At 30.4% G+C, this 22896-nt stretch overlaps 1 protein-coding gene across 2 annotated transcripts; it reads right to left on the bottom strand.

Moving 5' to 3' along the window:
* Window positions 1-136: 136 nt before the first annotated feature.
* On the bottom strand, window positions 137-6423 carry LOC137822824 (amino acid permease 3-like). 2 transcript variants are annotated; one of them, XM_068627825.1, is made up of 7 exons: window positions 6251-6423; window positions 4344-4459; window positions 4010-4243; window positions 3200-3293; window positions 1433-1647; window positions 981-1117; window positions 137-880 (listed from the first exon to the last, which is right to left on the bottom strand). In XM_068627825.1, the coding sequence occupies exons 1-7, from the start codon at window positions 6337-6339 to the stop codon at window positions 236-238; spliced, it is 1530 nt and encodes a 509-aa protein (XP_068483926.1). In that variant the 5' UTR covers window positions 6340-6423; the 3' UTR covers window positions 137-235. The 2 variants fall into 2 exon arrangements, with proteins under 2 accessions (XP_068483926.1, XP_068483927.1); XM_068627826.1 differs by lacking the exon at window positions 6251-6423 and adding an exon at window positions 4649-4807.
* Window positions 6424-22896: the final 16473 nt, after the last annotated feature.

The raw sequence follows: 22896 nt of genomic DNA, 5'->3' as shown, positions 1-22896 counted from the left end.
TATGTTTATAGTCAGTTGTAGTAGGAGAGTTTCTTACAATTTTTGTATGAGTTAGGTCTAATCATGTTTAGATGTGAGGAACTTTAGTGAATTTGAAAATGTCTGGAACTTTAGCTTTATAGACGTGAAGCAAGAATGAGATTAAAATAGCATTCGTTATAAGATAGAAGATATACAAACAGGCACCACTGGTTACAACAGTTTGTAGCACTAGAAAAGAGGGGGTGGATGGGGTTTAATAATCTACATGGAAAGGTTTGTATTTCTGTAGATCAACCACGATGCTGGCAATTGAGCCAATAGCAGCTGCAACTGATACTACGAGGCAGACAAAGCTTAATATTTGCATACCTATCCATCTCTGACTCCACTTTGGGATCTTCTTTTGTTTGATACTCATCTCCACTGGGAAATAAACACTTAAAGGCCAAAACCCCAGTGCTCCAAGAAGTCCCAAAATGTCATTGAAGAATGGAATCAACATTGCTACAATAGTGGTTATGATAACAAACCCCGTTCTCCAAACTAATCTAAATGGGCTTAGATTGTAAGGGGCAAAGCCAGGAATTGGAACTTTGTATTCTTTGTCAACGTTGGGCCATCTTTTTGAAACCCATTTCTCGACAAAGGCAAATAGGGGCTGAGAATACACTTGGTATGCTCCCACAAGGTGAATTACGATAGCAGCATTAGCAATATCCACAAGCCAGTATGGGTCGTAAAAGCCAAATCCAGTGAGCAGGTTCCCAGGTGCTGTGTCCCCAAAAGCAGCGTAACCCATGAACCCACAAAGCATATAAAATGTTGTGGTTACTCCAATACTTAGCTTAGCGGCTTTTTTCATTGTCTTTGCTTCAGATGGTGGAGATTTTATAGTGTCCTGTGTAATCAAGAATAATATTACATTTAATTAGTTTCGTATAAAATTTATTTTGTTTCTCCTTACTGTTCAATCAGGGGAAGATGAAAAAAAGATGAACCTGAATTTCAATGAGGATTTGAGAATATGAGTAGGCAAAGGCTATGTCACCAAGACCTTGGAAAACTCCCCATACTTTTTGGGTCTCTGTCACAGCTCCAATCTTTATTCCTGTGAGACTGCCCTTGAAACCCGTTTCTGTTCAAGAACCAATTAAACAAGAATATCAGCATTTTTTTTTTCTGGAAAAGTAGGCTTTTGATCTTACCTTTCTTTTCCAAACTTACCTTTGATTCTTGTACTTTTAAACTGAAAAATCCAGCCTTCAAAAATTTTAAAACATGTATTTTTTTACCTTCTTTATACAGTTAGAAAACTAAATTAATATAATGTTACATTAGTTATCTTATATTTAAATTTAACATTTATCTTTATAAAATTAATAAAAGAATAAATTCACCTTTTTCATTATTTTTAACACTGCTTCTATTAAACAAATAGTAGTAATATAACCTGCAACTTTGGCAATTCCAAGAGAGAGGCCAATTATGGAATAGGCAAAGGACATGACTGCTGCAACTATGGAGAGCCACCATGTTTTATGAAAATCTGGAATTTGAGAGAATACAATTTGGATTATGCCAAAACCGATCATGAATGGGTTGCTCGAAATTTGGCATGGACCGTCTCTACCCGAGGAATGGAAACAGTTGGATTTTTTTATCGCCCTGTTAAACACATAACACTTAAATACTAAATATCGGTATAAAGATACTTAACATTTGTGCATGGAAAAAAGTAACAGTTTTATTTAAAATATTTGGATTTACATTATTTTTAAAAGTTAACCTGATAGTTAGGAGTTACTCATCCCAATACTACTCAGTCTCAAAGAAAGGAAAAAAGAAAAAGAATACAGAAGTTCTATTATTTATTAAAAAAAACTAATGACAATAGTTAGTACATATATATATATATATATATATATATATATATATATATATTAAAGTATCTTCAGAATTGTTATACAAACAATTTTACACAATCCAAATAATTTCATTCCAATAATAAATTTTATATAACTCAAATATATTTTCTCTTAGCAACATTATTTGATATTCTCTCTTTATTGCAAAACTTAAATAAGTTTTAATTGAGCCTTTATTAAATAAATTTTTTATTAAATATTTAAAAAAAAATATTTTTTAATTAAATTATTATTGTTAAATTTAGCCGTTAATTGTGGTGAGATGTTTATTACTTTGTATTTTTATTATTTACATGTTTTTACATACAAATAAATAAATAATGACTTAATTTAAATCTCTCATAAGTTTGAATATTTTTGTTAAAAAATTGTTTTATTAAATATTTAAAAATTTAATATTTTTCAATTAAGCTTATGTTGTCCAGATTATTTGATTTTGTAGTATTAATAAACATACATCAAAAGAGACCATAAGAAAATAAGGTTATGAAATCCTAATTATCTTATTAAATGTCACTGTTTCATGTCTTTATTTATAAAATGAAACAATATTACTTTTCATAAAAATAACTAAAGTGTATTAAGAGATATAAAAGACATTATTTGCACTAGTAAATCTTGAAATGATTTATGAAAATAGTATTTTTGTAATAAAGTCTTACACAAGCATATCATTTCACTCTATTAAAATTTAAGTGATTTATACAAATAGTCTTTTTGTAATAAAGGCAAACACTCATATAGATATATGCATTTGACTCTATTCCATTGAAAGTGATCTACAGAAATAGTCTCTTTTGTAATAAAGACAAACACTCATGGACATTTGCATTTGACTCTATTCAATTTTAAGTTATTTATAAAAACCATACTTTATTAATAAACACACGTATGATTATTAATAAATTATAATTTTTTAAATACATATAATAAATTGTTTAGGAACGCAATAAACTGTTACTTAGCATTTCTAGAATTAATTTAAAATATTCAACCAAAGTAGAATTAATTGAAAACATTTGTAAAATTCTTATTTAAAGTGATTTGTAATTCAACGTTCATATTTCAAATACATTGATGACAACATGAAAATCACTAGATTCTCTGAATAGCTTTAGTTAGCATGAAGAAAATGGTCAATTTGTATATAATTTTTCTTGAAAGTGTCTATAAATTTACCTTTTATTTTGTCAAATCTGTTGAAAGTTGAATTTCAAGACGATTTGAAAATAAAGTTCATTGTTAAATTCTCTACGATTTGTGATTTGAAGATAATGTAAGTGCTGACTCACATCATGCTAATAGAAGCTGCAATTGTGTATCCTACTGCGGTGCCGTAAAGATTTGAGTACTGAATTACCCCACAAAAGGTATCATAATGCCTGCCTGCAAAGTCCACAATAACAAGTCACCTTATTTTTGTCATCTTTCATAAATCAAATTTCAAAAGTCAAATATTATTTGAACTACTACAAGTCAATAATGGCAGCACAAAGTTGTCTTTTGATTTGAAAGCGTTTGTTCTAGTTTCATGCTTGTGTCTGTATATATATAATAATAAAAAAAGGTAGTATAATATATGATGAGACAATCACGAAATTGACATAGAAAAATCTTCCTTCCACTAAAACATTTCAACAAATTCAACGAACAGACGTGTGTCTTTGAAACAGCAAGTCAACAATGCAATCAATCATGCATGCTGGTATAGTCAGAAAGGACGAGTTCTAATTAGCAAAAAACAAATATAGGTGAAACCAATTTTCAGTCAAAACTTAATGAGAAAATATGAGTAAAATAAAAGTAATATTATGGCAGAAAAATAAATAAAAATGAGTACAAGTGCTAACAATAATATATAGTGTTCAAATATCATTACTCAGTAAAGTAAAAAAATCATGTGATTCATACAAATTTTTCTCTATACTTTTTAAAAAATTGAAAAATAAAAATCTTTATAAGAATATGTTCGCAAATGCTTAATAAAGAGGGGAGTAGCAAGTACAACATGATTTGTCTTTTTTTATATACACATTTTGAAAAAAAAAAGGCATGATAACAACCATACAACTATTCATAATAAATATGTACTGTGTTGTTACCAAGAATAGTTTGAACTGCATCCATGAACGTGTAATTTCTCTTCCCAGAAATAGGATCACCACTGCGATAACAATCAGCTAGAAGAGCGGTGGTATACAGAGTAACAACACTAAAGAAGATCATAACTGCCGGCCCCACAACCCAACCCATTTGAGCCATAGCCCAAGCCAAAGACAGCACTCCTGAACCCACCACCGCTGTTATTATGTGGGAGCTTGTAGTCCAAAGGTTGCCTATCACATAATCATAATAACCAACCTATCAAAATATTATCTCATATACAAATTATCACCACAATCAACAAAGTCTAAATAAATTAAATCAAAAGGGTACCTGTTCGTTTAACATGGCCATCATCATCGTAAAATTTGGAGTCAGTTTGTGAAGAAACACCATCTATGGAGTGAGCTTCCATGCCAAGACCTTGATGATGGTGGCTGGGGTTGGTTCTGGAAGAGTATTCAACCATGTGTTATGGACCCAGAGAGAAAATAAAATATAGGATATAACAAAACTGTGAGGGTGTTACTGATAGAATTGAAGATATAGTGGTATTGTTTTGTTCATGCCAACAATCATGAAGTTGGGTTTACAATCAAAAACAACACGCGTGCCCAAAGAAAGAGGAAGGTACAAACACTATTGTGTGCACCACCACCACTTAGTAGCGATCCAAATCGACACAAATCAAATCAGTGATAGATTCGTAGTGTGTTTGCCTTCAAAATGGAGAGTATTTATAAGGTTTTAAATAATTTTTAGAAAATTCAATTACTCCCCACCATTCATTGAAAGGTGCATGTTATCAGAAGATATAATAGTTATATCCAACAAAATATAGGTAAATGTACAGTTGTCGTTCACTCTTTTCGAATTAAAAAACGTGAATTGCAACAATGGATTTGATTCTATTTGCTGGGTTTGTTTAATTTAAAAACTTACACCATTTGATGGTTATGTATTTGGTAATATAAAACAGTTTTATAAGTCAAATAATTTTTTATGTAAATCCTGAAGATATTACTAAAATAGCTATCACCGTTTCAAGGTTATTACAGCGTATTGTAAAACAACAATAAATATCTTATTTCAAAATAATTTTATGAAAACAAAATTACTTTTTTTATAAATACATTACTTTGACTTGAAATGAGGAAATAGTTGATTTGGGGATATATTAAAGAATAATATTTAATTAAAAAGTGAGAAAATGAATTATCGTGAAATTTTCAAAAATAACTAAAACAACAGATATTTACTTATGTAAAAGCATACTGAAAACATTCGAATCGGGTACTGGTTCAAATAATAGTTGAAAAAGTGTCATTTGATAAAGCTTTTAGTTTTTAAATATCTTTTAACTCAAAAGTGCTTCTGAAAGCGATTAACTGAAATCAGAACACAAAAGTAAAGGTTACTGTTGAAACTCAATTAATGAAGAGAAAGAATCAATAAATTTTGCCAGTTTCTGGTGGATTTTGAATACATTTTGGTCAATAAAACAGGATGAAAAACAAGCGACTTAAAAAGCAAGTTGATTTTCAAGTAGACTACAGAATCGACATATTCCTAAAACTTATATGTGGCCGAAACTAATCCCTTTTCCCAGTGTGTGCGGCATAATCCCATTCTTTAGCTATAATTTGCTGAATGCTTTTCAAGCTTTGAACACGATAAAATACACACATTTTGCAGCATTATCTTCTTAAAATATATTACAAAAAATAAGGGGATAAACACAGCACCGTCGATAACAAACGCATTATTCTAATTCGAAGAGAAATGAATCTTTGAATATTCTTCTAACATTGGATGGTTGTGGTTACTGGTTTTATTCGCTGTTCATGACAAGTTGTCCCAACAATTCATTTTCTCCTTCAACACTCGTTTGCCTGACAGATTTTCCCAAACAGAACACAGATTGTGGAATATTGAATCGACGCACTTGCCATCAATTTCCCAACACTAGTTTCCACAGTACAAAACACTCTGAAAAAGCTCTTGTTTGTGAACCAAACAGACCCTATCTTAAAAATTTTAGGGGTACTATGATTTATGCATTGTATTGTGTAAATAAATATTCAGATTCAGCTAAATCTGAACCGCGAACAAAAACAAAGGCATTCGTTCAAATTAAGAGCAGCGAGTAGAAACGAAAGCAGCGATGATAAAAGTAAAACGCATAAAATTGAATTGAAAAGCAGGAAAATGAAAGAGAAATCGGAAGCAGTTAACATTACTTGATTGCGGAACCAAAAGAGAGGGTTTGTTGCTGGTATTGGTGTGAGGAGTGAGTGAGAAATATTTTGGTCAAAATTTGAAGACACATGCAAACCCATAAGTGATATTTCTTATAGTTATAGCTCAACTTTGGATCCGCTTCAATTTTTGCGTGTGGGACAATGACCTCTCTGTGCCACAACCGTTTCTACTTTCTTACATACACAATACACCTTCTCTTAATTATTTTTATTAATTAATCATCAATCTTAATTAATCATACACATTTTTAATTAATCCTCATACTTGTTAGTATTGCTTAAATATGGCAGTTCTTTTGCCAATTACATTTGTTTCTAAATTTAATTGTATAAAACAAATCCATTAAAGATAATAGTAAATATTTTCATCATTATTAAAAAATGGTGTTGTATTAAATATGTACACAAAGTATATTACATACCAGACATCCATATCTAGACATAATTCTATCTATACTAACGAAATCAAAGTATCGTTTAACGATTTATGTCTGACTAATACAAGACATGTTAATCAGAAACAATATATTAAAAATTCAATTTCATTCATTAGATAAGTTGATTAAACAAATTAATATATATATTTAATAAAATTAACTATCCTCATCTCCAAATATTGAATGATATGCATTTTTTATTTTATTTAATGTTTATGTTAATGGAAATTTAACATAAAAAAATAATTTTGGATTAGTCGAAAATAAATAAATAAAACAAAAAAAAAATGTAAAAAAAAATATAAATTGATTAAATAACTTTTTTTTTCTTTAGTTTGAATATTTTTTTTGTAATTTTAACGGTATGATCTCTCTTTCTTCCTGTTGTTGTCTTTTAAAATAAAGAATTAAGAAAATAGTGAAAAAATGGAAGAGTAAGTTTACCTATAAAATTGTACATTAATATTAAATTAAAAATACTCTATTGTACTAATAATATAAGATATATTAAATAAGAATAGAATTAGAAAAAAATTTGTGTAAAAAAAAGACGATTATAATAGAAAATTGTATAAATATTGATATTTAAATTGAAATAAAACTGGAATTACATTTAAAAATAGTATTTGAAATGAATAACTGATTAAAAATATGAAACTTTAGGCAAAAAAAAATTCAGAGGACAAAAATAGGTTTTATAAACACTTTTATTCAAATTAAGTATATGTTAAGATGAGAGGAGTGGAAAAAAAAATATTTTCAGTTTTTAATAACTTACTATTTGGTTAAAAAAAAAATGGAAACGCGTGTCAAACGTGTATGGAAGTGTCTGTGATGAATTGATTGAACTTAAAATGTGTGTGGAATGTACGATAAGATTGAAGGCAAATTTATACATAGGAATTGGCATAAAGTTGGTTCTGCATGTTACGCGTTTTCCAGAATGAAGAAATGAAAACGTGATTAATAAAGGATCTGTTTGTCAGGTACATGTGGAAATCTGTGTTCTTTTGGTTCTACTTCATTAACCTCTGTTCTTTTTTTTTTTTTCAGAAAGGTTCGTTTTTATTTTAGGAATATTAAATTACTACGATAATAGAAAGAAAAAAAAGTAGAAAGTGAGGGTCTGTTTACTTTTATTTTCCATTTTTTTAACTTATAAAACTATTTTTTTTGTTTTAAATATTTGTAAGAAACCGTGAACACAGTTTTTTCTTTTTTTTTCCTTTTATTGTACAAATAATTTAAAAGAAGATAAATATTAAAATAATATACAAATTTGTATATCAAAAGTGAAAAAATATAACGATAGACAAATCAACCTAATCTTTTATTAAATATTTCTCTATATTTAAAAATATAATTTTATTATGTAAAAATATTCATTAATCTCATCTAATTACTTAAATACTTTCGTTCATTTTTTTTAACATTACATAATTGAATAAATTGTGTTTGCAAAAAAGATTTTTGAAATGAAGAAGTCATGTTTGTAAGCATCACTTCAGATTTGATCAAAGATTTTTGAAATGAAGAAGTCATGTTTGTAAGCATCACTTCAGATTTGATCTGAATCTTTTTTCACATACAAAGTTGTGTATTGATGAATGACTTCAATTTTTTTTTTCATTTGTGTTGAAGTCATGCTACCTAACATGTTTTTTTTTTAATTACATATTTATGTTGAAGTTGTGCTTTAAAGTATTTTTAAAAATAAATTAATTTTTTTAATGAAGTTATGCTTGTTAGCATAATTTTTTATTTTTTAATTTAAGTCGTGCTTGTCAACATAATTTTTATTTTTCATTTTTTATTTTATTTTATAATTTTAATTTTTATAAATTTAGATACTGAGAGGAAAAATAGATAGATATTGATTGCAATATCATGAAAAGTAGATCGCCATATAGATACTACATTACACCTCAACAAACGTTCATACCATAGGATGATATACGTTTATTTTCTATTTTTCTACAAAATGCAATTTTTAATCACACCTATCTAGCCAATAATTTTCTAAGAGTGTGTCATGTTCCACAACCCTAAACAAGCACAAACTCAACCATAATATCAACATATTGGATCTTTTTGTAATGCTTAACAACTTTAACCACAATATGTTGATGATTTTAATTTCCAACCATCTCTAATGTTCGGATACGTGGGTAACATTCCAACCATGCTTGGTCAATCATCATCTCAACAATAAGTTCCTTTCGCATTTAACATGTTTTCATCTCAATCGAAATTTTGGTGAACTCCATCACATAATATATCTACCACTTCTTCGACCATCCCATTATCTACATACAATCCAATACCATCAATGGATTATTATTGACCAGCCATGTCTTCACAAACGTCCAATAATGCAAATGGGACGACGAAGTGGAACATGATGATAATGAAGATGAAACACCAGTTGCACCGCCATCTTAGCCATCGAACGTACATTGAACACAAAAAGAAACATAAAAGACAATGTAGAAGACCACCTTGTAGCATTGATTTTCACGTATAAATATTTGTATTGTTTTTATTAACGATATTTTCTATTTCATTCAATTAATATCATTTCAATGATAATATATAATTTAATGACATTGCTTTAAATTTTCTGAAATTGCATTTAATTATAAGTAATTTCATTAATTAATTAAACTAACTAAATTTAAAAAACTTATTTTAAATCTCTTTCATTACATTAATATTTTAAATTATCCAAAATACATTCAATTACCATATAATGAAATAATTAATTACATTATCTGTAAACATAAAAACGTTAAAAAAGATTCAAAGTTGAAGAGACAAGTAATTAACATAGGTATTACACTTTCTTAACTAACATTACCTATTATTAGTATGTGACAAGATTTTACGTAACTAACTTGACTATATATTTTTAGGTTATAAAAGGAAATAACCCATTGTTCAAGCCAAGTTATCAGCAATGATGTCAGAGTTCTATCAAGCAGTTTCATGGATAAATCAAATACCATTAGAGAAATGGACTCAAATATTTGATGGAAGCAAGAGGTAAAATACATGACAAGCAACTTAGTTGAATGCATGAAATTTATTTTACAGAGAGCACGATCATTACCAATTTTTGCTCTTTTTAAAACAACACTTGAAAGAAAAGAAATTCCTAATTTGTTGAAAGAGGAATGAAGACAAAGTGCACATTGCGAGGCAAACATCAATACATTGAGGATATCAACCTTACTCATAAAAATTGAACAGGGATTGATCATGTGTCATGTCCAATGCTATTATCGGTAGAATTCAGAGTTTGATGTGCAGGAAATAGTGACTCCCCAACTTGGTTGATGATCTATGTCATACACAGTCAAATTAAATGATTGTTCGTGTGATTGTGAGGGCATTTCAAGCTCTTTAACTCTCTTGTTCTCATGTAATTGTTGTTTGTTCTGCATGTCACTTGCAATTGCAAACATATGTTGACTCGGTTTACGAAGTCTATAAGGATTACGAAGTTCAATTTCATGCAGTTCAAAATAAAGATTATTGGTCAACATAGACGAGCCTAAACTTCATTCATGACCTTCATATGCATGGTAAATAGTCAAGAAGACCAACAACTTCTTGAATTCATAACGAAATGGGTCATCCATATCAAAATAATCTAAAAAAATGTTCTTATTATCATAATGAATGTTACCATCAGAGAAATTATCTATATAGAGAATGATATACATATTTTTACCTCTTTAATGGTAACATAATTTAGTGGCATTGGTTAAAATATTCCAAAATGCATTCAATTGACATAAATAATTTCATTAATTAATCAAACTAACTAAATATTTAACACAGTGATAAATTATCTAAAATACATTCAATTAACATAAATAAATAATTAATTATAATATTTAAATTTATAAAATTTAAAAACATAAAAAAAGATAACTCGTGCTAGAAAACACGACTTCATCCAAAAAAAAATTTAAAAAATGTTTTGAAACGCACCTTCAATATAAGTATGAAAAAATTACGTAATTGAAAAAACAAATGTATTTCGCAGCACGACTTCAACAGAAATGAAAAATAATTCAAATCGTGCATCTGTACACCACTATCTATATGAAACAAATTGATGATTAGAACAAAAGTATAAGCACAACTTATTCATTTCAAAACTGTTTTTATGAGTATGACTTGTTTAATTGTATATATTTTTAAAAAAAAGTACCCATTTCAGTAAAAATAATTGAAATTTTATTTATGTAATTTGCTTCCATAGTCCTTTTAATAATACTTAATCTAAAATATCCTACATTATTACTATTAACAAAATATATCTTTAAATGTCTCAGTTCAATTGATAGTTTGCAAAATACATTAATTTTATACGTTACTAACTGTTCCATTAATAACAGCGATAATTTAAAAAAAAATATTTAATGTTTCGTAAAAGTTTCAGGAAATAAAATAGTACATTTAAAAGATATATTTTCAATAGTTATATTTAATCTATATTTTTTTTATCAAACTTTTTGGAAATAATTATTATTTTTTAAAAAAAAACAGGTATATTATTGATTTAAATTAAGGCAATTTGGTCCTAATGTTACTTTTTTTGAACCTAAGAAGAATTGGTTTGGAGGGTGGACCTTACATGATCATCATTATTGAAGAAAAACAGAACATCATTTGCAGACACCCCCAAGCAAGATGCCATACCTTGTGAAGCTAAGAAACCAAATGTTTGGTTGGAGTGAGAGTGAGTGAGCTAAAACAAGAAACTGTGTTCTTGGGACATTCATGCATCCACCATTTCTACTTTCTTACAACATACATGTTCTCAAGAGGTTTGAGTTTGGCCATTCCCCAAAGTTTTCTTTCTCTATTCATTGCCAACAATGGCTTCTGTTGCTCTGTTATTCCATTCGTCACAACTCTTGCCTTCGTTCACGTGTTTTGTTTAAACCGCGTGAATTGTTTGTCAGACGCGGCGTTCCGCCCACCATTTTCCCTTTTTGTTTCCTTGTGTTGCACCTGACACCACCTTTTATCTCTGTTACTCTAATTGGCTTGCCAAATTAGTGTGTTATCATGTGTTCAGAGGCTCGTGTCTAACTCAACAGTCTTAAGCATGGAAGCAAGAAGCCTCCATCTCTTTTTTTAATCAAATGCAGCATAATTTGTTTAACATTTCTATGTAATGTTCCTTTTAAATACGCTCCCAAAAGAGAAAAAAAAAAACACCAATACATGAGCTCTCAAAAAATCTCACACATCCTTGAAGGAAACCATTCAGTCATAACACCACATAAACATTCCTATATTTTTTCACATCTAATAACTATAATTTATATAAAATATTAAAATAAATATATAAACATAATACAAATATGTCTACAACTCTTTCTTAAAGTGTTTTAAAATGTCTTTTTTTTTATAAAACTTTAAATATTTACATAAAATTAAAACAAATATATAAAAGAAAATAAAATATTTTCATCATCCAACTTCTCACTGAGGAACTCTATCACCTATAACACAATCAATATGCTTTTGGTTAATTCATATAACATGTCAAGTTAATTATCTTTCAAACAACTTACTTATTCATATGAATCTCATTCGACTCTTACCACCTGAATAACTTCATCTATATGATTCCATTATCTCAAGATAGTTAGGATATCTCATTCTAGACGAATCCCTAGTCAATGCACATTCTAAACAATCTTAACATGGTATTTTCTTTCCTGAAAATACTATGTCTTGACAAAAATTCATATTTTGAACCTCAAATATCCTAAATCAAACAAATAAATCATACCAAATTTTAGAATTTCCAAAAACACACAACAATTCATTTAACAATAATAATCCAAAATAAATTATGCTAAAATAATAATAGTAAATTTTCTTTTTTAAAAAAAAAATTGGCCTGAAAAAACAATTTTTAGTGTGAGCTAAAATACACCATAGTGCACCCAAATAACAAAGTCCCTACTATAGTTGAATAATTACTTTAAATCAACATCAAACAACCAATATCCAACAACATTATCCTTTAAGTGATTCATCAAACAATTTAAATCCATTCATTTACTTATTCAAATAAATAAAAAAATAATATAATTTTATAACATCTACCACATATATAAAATTATATTATTTTTTTATTTACTTGAATAAGTAAATGAATGTATTTAATTAAGTCACCCGCACATCTAGATCTTCTAACCTAGTGTTCTATTGGAAATTTAAACTAACTTCCCTTACTTTAAATTTAGCATATATTCACTAAGAGTTCCAAATCCACCAAGAACTTAAAGGTAACTTAACCTGCACCACAGAGTCCTAATAAAAAATCTAATTATATCACTAGGACCCTGAGCTAACAGAGATTAAACATGAAGCTAAAAGGGTCACATGCAAAGCAAAGACAAAAACAACCTAATAAGTTCAAAATTTGACTCAAAGAAAAGAGCAAAAATGAACTTACTCTATTAGAGATTCTAATCGGGCAATCTTATAGTATTCACTGCTAGGAGTCTGATGACAAACTCCGATCGTCGAACTGATGAGCGAGGAAGTCAGAATCTTAGAGAGAAGGGAGAGGAAAGGAAAATGAAATTTCTAGAGAGATGGTGATTCTTTTTAAAATGAATCATGAATAATTGAAAATTTCTATTTATGTGCTCTTTTAATTTAATAATAAAATATTAATTTAATAATAAAATATTTATGTGTCATTTTAATTGTACCACTTTTACTCTAAGACTATTTTTCTTAATCCTTACCCATAGTAAAAAGGATAAATACCTTACACATAGTAAAAAGGATAAATACCTTCCGATTATATAGCATATAAATAGACTTAATGAATTTTTATCATTTTTTTGTCCCGATAAAAAAGCAATTATAAGAGGAATGAATTTATAAAACATATTAGAACTTCGGTCAAAAAATAATGTAAATAATATTATTAATATTAATAATATTAATATTAATTAAAATAATATTGGTTTTAATTATAATAATAACATTATAAATGTTACTATTATTAATATTATTGTTATTATTATTAATAATAATATTATAAATAATTATAATTATAACATAATAAAAATAATAATAATAACATAATAAACATAATTTGATCACCATCATAGTCTATGATCTGATGGTTATTAACTCTTGTATTCAAAGAAATTGAATTTTATTTCATTACTAAATCGGTTATTGTTTTAACTGTTACTATTTAAAAAAAATTGGCTGCGTTTTCTGTCATCTTTTCCCAGTCTAACCCTCATAAACTACAGTGACAATGATAATATCACACTCACGTTTCAAACAAAAACTTCTATATTTATCTATATTTAAGTTGGATATTCTTAGACTTGACTCAAACATGGCAACCTTAATTCTGGTGTTTGAGAAAGCATGAATACAAGTTAATTCCTGTGTAGAAGGGGTGTGCTTTCTGCTACACTTTCATCGCATTCTATAACTCCAAATTCAGGGAATCTCCAAAATTGTTCCTCCCCAATTTGGACAAGTGATTATTAATCAAATGTCATGAGAGAGGTCACAACATTGGAAGCACTGATATGGACAAGACACGGTTAATTGCAATACAACTAGCATACACATAATATAGAAGAGACTTAATATTAACTTGATATAAATTTAAGTATTTTTAATTAAACCTTTATTAAAAAATTATTATATTTATTAAGAATAAAGAAAATAAATAGGTGGTTTTTTTCTTGTGTAAAATATGTATATAGGTTTGTTTATTTATAAATGAGAATAATAACAAAATATAATAACAAAAATTATATATAGGCTAAACTACTACATTCAAGTGTCCTCAAATTTGTGGATATGAATCGTACTACCAAGTTTGTTATAGATATATTCAATTTTAGGTTCTTGTAAAGATTTAGTGAAATATTTGTTAGTTGATCATATGAATTAACAAACACAATTTTGATGTCCACAAACACAATTTTTTCTCGAATAAATGACAATTAGTTTTAATATGTTTGGTCATTTTATGAAAGACGACATTTGAACTAATATAAAGAGCAACTTGATTACACAATTGAGTGTAATTTAAGTGACCTCCCTAAATTGCAATTCTAAATAATTGTTTAAGCCAAATAAACTCATAACTAACTAAGGTCATAACTCTATATTCTGCTTCAACATTAGATCTTGCTACAACATTTTTTTTCTTACTCTTCCAAGAAATCAAATTATCATCAATAGAAACACAATATTCGGAAGTGAATCTTCTATCACACAAAGATCTTATCCAATCAACACTTTGTTGAACATTGGCTATTAATTCTAACACACTTGAATAACATACAAATCTAGTATGACTATTATGACCATATTATGAAACCCTGAATGACAGAGGACCTACTAAGCCAACCCAACCTTCTAGGAAGATGATCAGGAACATGATACGGTACTCAGAGCTTGGCCCGACACATCCCATTATTCCTTAGATGATCATCAGGAGAAGAACGTTTTGGCATGGACCAAAATATCAATTGTTCTTTCTTTTAGTGTCTTTTTATAAGACATGATTAAATGTAATAAATTGGACTCACATTGGCCCAAGAAAAGTAACCTAGCTTAGGCTTCTAGGAACCCTAACTAGAGGAGCATATGTGACCACACTTCCCACATTAAGCATATGCTTAAATGTGAAAAGCATGACCCTCCTAGATCCATTTTTAGTGGCACGAAATTAGGAGTAAACATGTTTAATTTGAATTTTGAATTTCCCTACACACACTAAGCACATGGCACCTCATGCTATAAATAAGTGGCCTTACCTCTTGTAATTCACACTAGATTTGAAGTAAAGAAACTTTGTTGGAATAAATCTCTAAGTAGCTATTTCCTCCGAGTCTTATCTTGAAAGAGAATGCTTCAAGTGGCGACTTCCTTCCTCACTCATCTTAGAGCTCTCCACCCCCAAGTGGTATGAATCCTTCCATCACTCCATCTCCATGAATGCTACAACCACATAAAACTTTTCATTCTCTTATCTCTTTCAATTTTCGTCATCTCTCTATCATTTTGAATGTATAATTATGTGTCCAATTATTCTTTGTGTGTGTCTTTTCTTTTTTGCTTTTTGAAGAGAACCTTCACATTTACTTAACCAATTATGTAATCAAAATTCTAATACAAGAAAAACAAAAAACTCAATGTGTGCCTTTGCTAAATCAACTCACATCACCATATAGCAAGCATTTTCCAGGAGAACCTTTAACATGCTTCAATATATGAATGACTGCATTCCAATGATCAATATATGGGGAATTAAGGAATTGATTCACCACATTAACTGCAAATGAAATATCAGGATGAGTAATAATAAGATAGTTTAATTTTCCAATTAATCTTATGTACTTCTCAGGATCTGAGAGAGACTCCCTTTGACTTGGTAGGAGTTTGACATTAGGATCCATAAATGTGTCACCATATTTTGAATTCATTAATCCAGTTTCCTTTTAGAGATAACAATACCATTGTTGAATTGTGTTACCTCAATCTCCAAGAAATATCTAAGTTTTCCAAGATCTTTCATTTGAAAGTGGTGACAAATATGTTGTTTTATTTGTAAGATGTCATGGTGATAACTACCTGTAACAACAATGTCATCAACATATACTACTTGATAGATACACCCAGAACTTGAGTGATGCTAAAAAAAATGAATGATCTGCCTCACCGCGAGTCATACCAAATTGTTGAACAACGCTACTAAACTTTCCAAATCAAACCCTAGGAGACTGCTTGAGGCCATATAAATATTTGTGAAGATGACATAGCAATCCAAAAGACTCTCCCTAAGAAACAAAACTAGAAGGTTGCTCCATATGAGTTTCTTCATGCAAATCCCCAAAAGAAAATCATTTTTGACATCTAGTTGATAAAGATGTCATCTTTAACGAGCTGACATGGCTACGAATAAGCAAACATAAGCCATCTTTTCCATTGGAGAAAATGTATCAACATAGTCCAAACCAAAAATTTATGTATAACCTTTAGTCAAAAGACGAGCTTTGAGACGATTAATAATACAATTAGGACCAACTTGAGAGAAAAAACCCACCTGCAACCAACAAAAAATTTCTCAGAAGGTAAAGGAACAAGTTCCCAAGTTCCACTGGTATGAAAAACACTTATTTCATCAAGCATTGTCTGACACCAACCAGAATGAGTTAAGGCATCAACTAAGACTTTGGAATGGACACAAAAGAAATAGATGAAAGATGATGATAACTTAAAGCTGTATAATATGAATATGGATTATGGGTAGAATGTATACCTTTATGGAGGGTAATGGGAAGATCAGGTTCAACCATCGGAGTTGGAAGGGGCAGAGGAGTTGGCATTAGAAAAAAGTCATTGGAAGATGCAATGAAAGTGACATTTGCATAAATGAAATAACGGTTAAAAAATGATGAGAAACATTTATATTCATTTTGAGATTTAGGGAACCCTGAAAAAACACATTTGTGTGACCTAACAAATAATTTATCAAGACCAGAACAAAAATTATGAACAAAGCATGTAAATCCAAACACTTTAAATGGTAAAGGATGAAGAGGTTCATGAGGAAATAGAATAGAGTGAGAAATTTTATTCTCTAAAATCGAAGATGGCATACTATTAATTAGATATCATGCACTAAAAAAAAACATCAATCGAAAAGGTTGAGGAACATCATGAATTAAAAATGTGCTAGTAGTTTCAAAAAGATTTTTATTCTTGCACTCAACCACCTCTTTTTGTTGAGGAGTATAAGCACATGAGGCTTTGTGAAGAATGCCTTGATATTTTACAAACGTGGTAAAAGAATGAGAAAGATACTCACAAGCATTATCAGTACACAAGGTTCGAATCGAAACTCCAAATTGATTTTTAATTTCGTTATAGAAAGATTGAAATATAGAAGACAACTTATAACAAGTTTTCATTAAAAATAACCAAGTACATCTTGAATAATTATCAATAAAGGTAACAAAATACTTAAACCCTAAATTAGACTTAATAGAACTTGATCTACAAATGTCAAAGTAAACTAAGACAAAAGGGGAACAAAGCATGTTATGAGACACGACTAGGAAAAGAACTACGACTTTGTTTACCTAAATGACACAACACAAAAGACAAACTAGACACTTCGGAAAAACTTGGAACAAGGTGTTGCATCTTGACAACCCTAGGATGACCTCGCTGAGCAGGAATAAGAGATGGAGAATCCATGACCGTGCCAAAAGGGGCAAATGTTCGTAGGTGATAAAGACCATGAGACTTGCATCTGGTGCCAATCATTTTTCCTGAACTTCGATCCTTTAAACAAACATAATCTTTGGTATAAGAAATAACAAAATCAAGGGAACATGTTATACGACTAATGGATAATAAATTGAAGGAAGACCCAGGAACATAAAAAACATTATCAATAGATAAAGAAGGAAGAAGATGAATAACACTGACACCATGGGATGAGGCCCTAGAGCCATTAGCCATGGTAACATATGGTAAATAACCGGAGGTAGACATAAAAGAAAAAAAAAAGGATTTATTACTAGTAATGTGATTTGTGGTACCTAAGTCTAGAAGCCAAGAACCAAGAGAATTGAAGTGAGTGAGGACAACAAAAGATGTACTTGAATGTGCAACAAAAGTAGTAGAACCAATGATTCGATGACCCTTACACCATTTAAGAAATTCATTGAAAATAGCAGGTTGGTTTAGGGTATTAGATGAAATAGGGACCACAATAAAAGGTTGCACACGAGCAATTTGGGGAACCATAGTAGATCTAGGAGAACAACCTATAAGGCATAACATTTGTCAGTTTGTGGTCAAACTTGCCACAATAGTCACAGTTGTGACACCCTTTTGCTTGGCTTATGAGGGCAAGTGATCATTACGCTTTGATACTAAAGCAAAAGAGTCATCAACATGAGTAGATATATTAGTGATTTATTTACTTGACACATACATAAGGATAGAACAAGTGAAAGTAAAATTGAATACAATACGAGATCCCAAAATCTGATAAGAGACATGAGAATAATCATCAATAAGTCCATGTAAGCCCAATAACATGAAAATCTTGGTCCTTTACTCTAGTTCTTGAGAATGAGTGGAGGCAGGAGGCTATATGATGAGAATCAAATAAAGGAGGCTTTTATTAATGGAGGAAGAGGACATCCACCCTCACATTTGAAGTTTTTCCTTCTAGTCTTCTCAAAATTAAAAGAAGACATAAAATAAAGATGAGGCCCAAGCCCAAAGCCCAAGCCCAAGCCCAAGAAGGCCAAAGCCCAAAGAGCCCAAGTCCATCCCATGAGGGGCAAGGCCAAGCTTTGAAATACTCTTGTATAGTTTTAGGAGGTGTGGTTATTAAATAAAGGAGTGTGAAAATGTAAAATAAAGTCACATTACCCATGTGACTTAGGAGAGTGGTGTAGGTGTAGTTTTTGGGAGGTGTCATAGTAGAAAAAGGTCACACCTCCCATGTGACTTGTTTTTGGTGGGAATTTCAAATGAGTTTATTTGAAATTTCCCACCTATTTTTCAGCACCTTAGGCTATAAATAGAGGTGCTTCCTTTGTAAAATTCAGATTGGAATTAATCTAAGAAAACTCTACTCAAATTTTGAGTGAACTTTGGAGAGCTTTGAGCCTTCTTCTCTAGTCTTATCTTGATGGATCAATGGAGTCCTCAAGTGGCGGCATCACTCTCATCTAGGAGCATTCCACACTTCTAGTGGCGAGATCATCCATCCTCCTTCCATCTTCATGAGCATTTCTTCTCTCCTTCCTTTCTCCTCTTTCTATTGTTTGTGTTAGCTTGTGTTCTTGAGTTTTGGTTAGATGTTCTTGCTGTTTCTATAAGTTTTTGGTTCGGCAGTTTTATAATTCTGTCCATTCATCTTGTTCCTTTGCTTTTCTTGCTCATTTGTTCGGTTCAATTTGACTATAATTGGTTCATCCAAATGAGTTTGGGATTTGGTACTAGTTTTTGGTGAGTTCTTGTCTTAGAACAATGATCCAACTCTAAGAAAAGTGCCTCTATAATGTCAAACTCAAGGTGATTCCTAAGAAGGTCAAGAACCTTTCTCTATATGGCTAGTGGAATCACATCATGTGGTATCATGAGTCTTAGGTTCTTCTTGTTTAATTGTTGAGTTGTGTGCACTTTAATTTCAAGAGCTCTTTAATTTTCTTGCAATTTAAGTTTCTGTTTTAGAATTTTAATTGAGTATTCTTGCTGTTTTTCTTTTACACCAAGTGCTTGTGAAAAGGTTTATGGCACTCATAATTCTATGAGTATGGTTGCTCTTTTGGAATGGCATTATCCTTCCTAGAGTTTACCTTAAGCTTCCTTTCACTTGTTAAAATTTGTGATGTGTCTTTTAATTTTGTAATCATGTCAAGTTTTGTTTTAGTCATGTTATTCCATAATTGTCATTACTTCTAGTAGTACTTTTCTTGTTTTGATTGTTTCTTACTTTAGTGTCTATAATTTTTCTGAATTGATATTGATCCTTTGTGCATTTTCTTTTTAGAATTGAGTTCATACTTGTATTCTAGACCTATACAAGTTCCAATACATCATTTTCTATTATGTCTTTGCTAGTTCATCATCCTGTTTTTTTATTCCTATTAGGATTCCTCTGTTTCTGAAAAAAGTGCTTACTGTTTTTCCTTATTGCAATTGATTTACTAACTGGAAAATTCTGAAATTCTGGATTTGAGATATTCAAAGTGTTAGAAAAGAATAGAAAAAAGAATCATTCAAAAATACGAAGTACACAAAAAATGATAAATAAAATAAAAAAAGTGTACATTTCTGCCGAAAAAAATATGGTAATCTGGCAGCGATTTTGAAAAATTTATTTCTCTCAATTGGCTTACTGTTTTTAATTGGTTCCAGTGCCATTTTTGAGTTAACATCTTGAAGTTTCTGTGGTTTAAATTTCATAATCCAGTTCGCTCTACATCTTTCCAGTTAAATCAGTGAATATCAAGCACAGTTTGCATTTTAAAAAAAAAAATTCCAGTAGCTAAATTTTTGTTTTCTTCATCTATTCTAGTACTTTTCTCTAGGACTCTTTTGGTGTGCCTTCTTTCTTCATTGAGTTCTTTATTTTCTTGCTTGTCTTTCATTCATTAATCTTTGAGTTTGTCTTACATATAGTATTCCTTTTGCAATTACCTTTCTTTGCTTATATCTTTTCTTGTTTGTCTTTATTGTTTCATTGGTTTTGTGGTGGTTGCTTTTGAGATTGGTGTGCTTGCTTTGACATCTTTCATTTAAGGATTCCAAGGCCTCAAGATCAGATTGGTGCAAGGACATTATTTCTTTGAGAGTGACCTCTTTTTTCTGCCTCCATTCACTTTGGCAATTTCATTGCCAAGCTCACTGTTTTTGCTAATTTTGTTTCTTAACTTGTTTGCTGTTTTTGTGTGTTTGCTGTTTTTTATTTGCAAAATGGCTGGCTATTCAAGTGGTGCATCTTACAAACAGCATTCTCCTTCCAAAGCTTCAGTCCTTGGTGAAGAAGAACATAGAAGAAGGAGGCATCACCATCATTCTCATGAAGAGAGCTATAACCGTGACCAAAGATATCACCAAGTGTTCAATATTGCTTGTAAAAAAGTCCCTAGTTTTAATGGTGATAGTGATCCTAATGTGTATTTAGATTGGGAGACTAAGGTTGACCATTATTTTCATGTGTATAGGGTCCAAGATGACGATAAACTTAGGATAGTTTCTTCATCCTTTTTGGGCTATGCCAAAGAATGGTGGCATAAAATTGTAATGGACATTATATATCGCAAGAAACCTCCCGTGGTTTCTTGGAATGCTTTGAAAGAGTGTATGCGCGCGAGGTTTGTTCCTCCTTCTAGGAAAGAACACTTGTTGAAGTTCCAAAGGCTTCCTCAAGGACATAGGATGGTAGAAGAATACATTAAAGATTTTGAAACAACTTTGACTAAAATGAATATGCATGCTAATGAAGAGTCAAAGCTAAAATGGTTTGTACGTGGTTTGAGAAGAGATATTAGAGAAATTGTAGAATTAAATGAGTACTCTTCTTTAAAGAAAGTGTTTCGCCAAGCCATCAAGGTAGAATCCTATCTTTTGAAAACAACTTTCAAAAATACTCATGATTATAATTTCTACAACTCTTCTAGGAAGGATGCCAACAAAATGTCTACTCAAAATTGTCCTTCCAATTTTTCCAAACAAACCATGTTTCCAAAGAAAGTTTCTACTACAAATCCTTCTAATCCTAAGTCACCTACCCAACCTTCAAATATCAAATGTTTTAAATGTTTAGGTTTTGGGCACATAGCTCTTCATTGTCCACAAAAGCAAATCTTAATGATAAAAAAGGTAAAACAAGACCTACCTCACCCACCTACCACAAGTAAAAAAGAAAAAGACAAAGAAGGCCAAGTTGACATGGATCTAATCCTTTCACCTCCAAGGTGTTTTTCTTCCTTATCTTTTTCCTTACCCAAGGTTCCTATCTCACCACCATCTTGGTTAAAAACTGTTAGGGATAATTTGTTCATACCTCCTAATGGTTGTCACCATTTAAGAGGTCTTTTTCCAAAACATCACATCATTCCCAAACAAATTTTTCCAACTTGGTCGATTAATAGAACCTCCTTTTCTGAAATCCCATTATTTACAAATGCTAAGTCATGTTTACATTTTTCTTCCACTTTTAATTGTAAAACTAAACTGACTTTGTTATATGCAGGGATTCAGAATTCGTGGACGAATTCTCTCCAACTCGAGGAGTATGATGAGAATCAAATAAAGGAGGCTTTTATTAATGGAGGAAGAGGACATCCACCCTCACATTTGAAGTTTTTCCTTCTAGTCTTCTCAAAATTAAAAGAAGACATAAAATAAAGATGAGGCCCAAGCCCAAAGCCCAAGCCCAAGCCCAAGAAGGCCAAAGCCCAAAGAGCCCAAGTCCATCCCATGAGGGGCAAGGCCAAGCTTTGAAATACTCTTGTATAGTTTTAGGAGGTGTGGTTATTAAATAAAGGAGTGTGAAAATGTAAAATAAAGTCACATTACCCATGTGACTTAGGAGAGTGGTGTAGGTGTAGTTTTTGGGAGGTGTCATAGTAG

The sequence above is a fragment of the Phaseolus vulgaris genome, chromosome 9, assembly GCF_000499845.2.
Source record: "Phaseolus vulgaris cultivar G19833 chromosome 9, P. vulgaris v2.0, whole genome shotgun sequence".
Lineage (NCBI taxonomy): Eukaryota > Viridiplantae > Streptophyta > Magnoliopsida > Fabales > Fabaceae > Phaseolus > Phaseolus vulgaris.
This window is presented reverse-complemented; position numbering and strand designations above follow the sequence as displayed.

Coding starts and splice junctions, on each gene's coding strand:
- LOC137822824 (XM_068627825.1), bottom strand. CDS start 6,339: ATGTGTCTTCAAATTTTGACCAAAATATTTCTCACTCACTCCTCACAC. Junction 4,244..4,343: donor TGGCCATGTTAAACGAACAG/GTACCCTTTTGA, acceptor ATTATGTGATAG/GCAACCTTTGGACTACAAGC. Junction 1,118..1,432: donor TGGAATTGCCAAAGTTGCAG/GTTATATTACTA, acceptor GTTCTTGAACAG/AAACGGGTTTCAAGGGCAGT.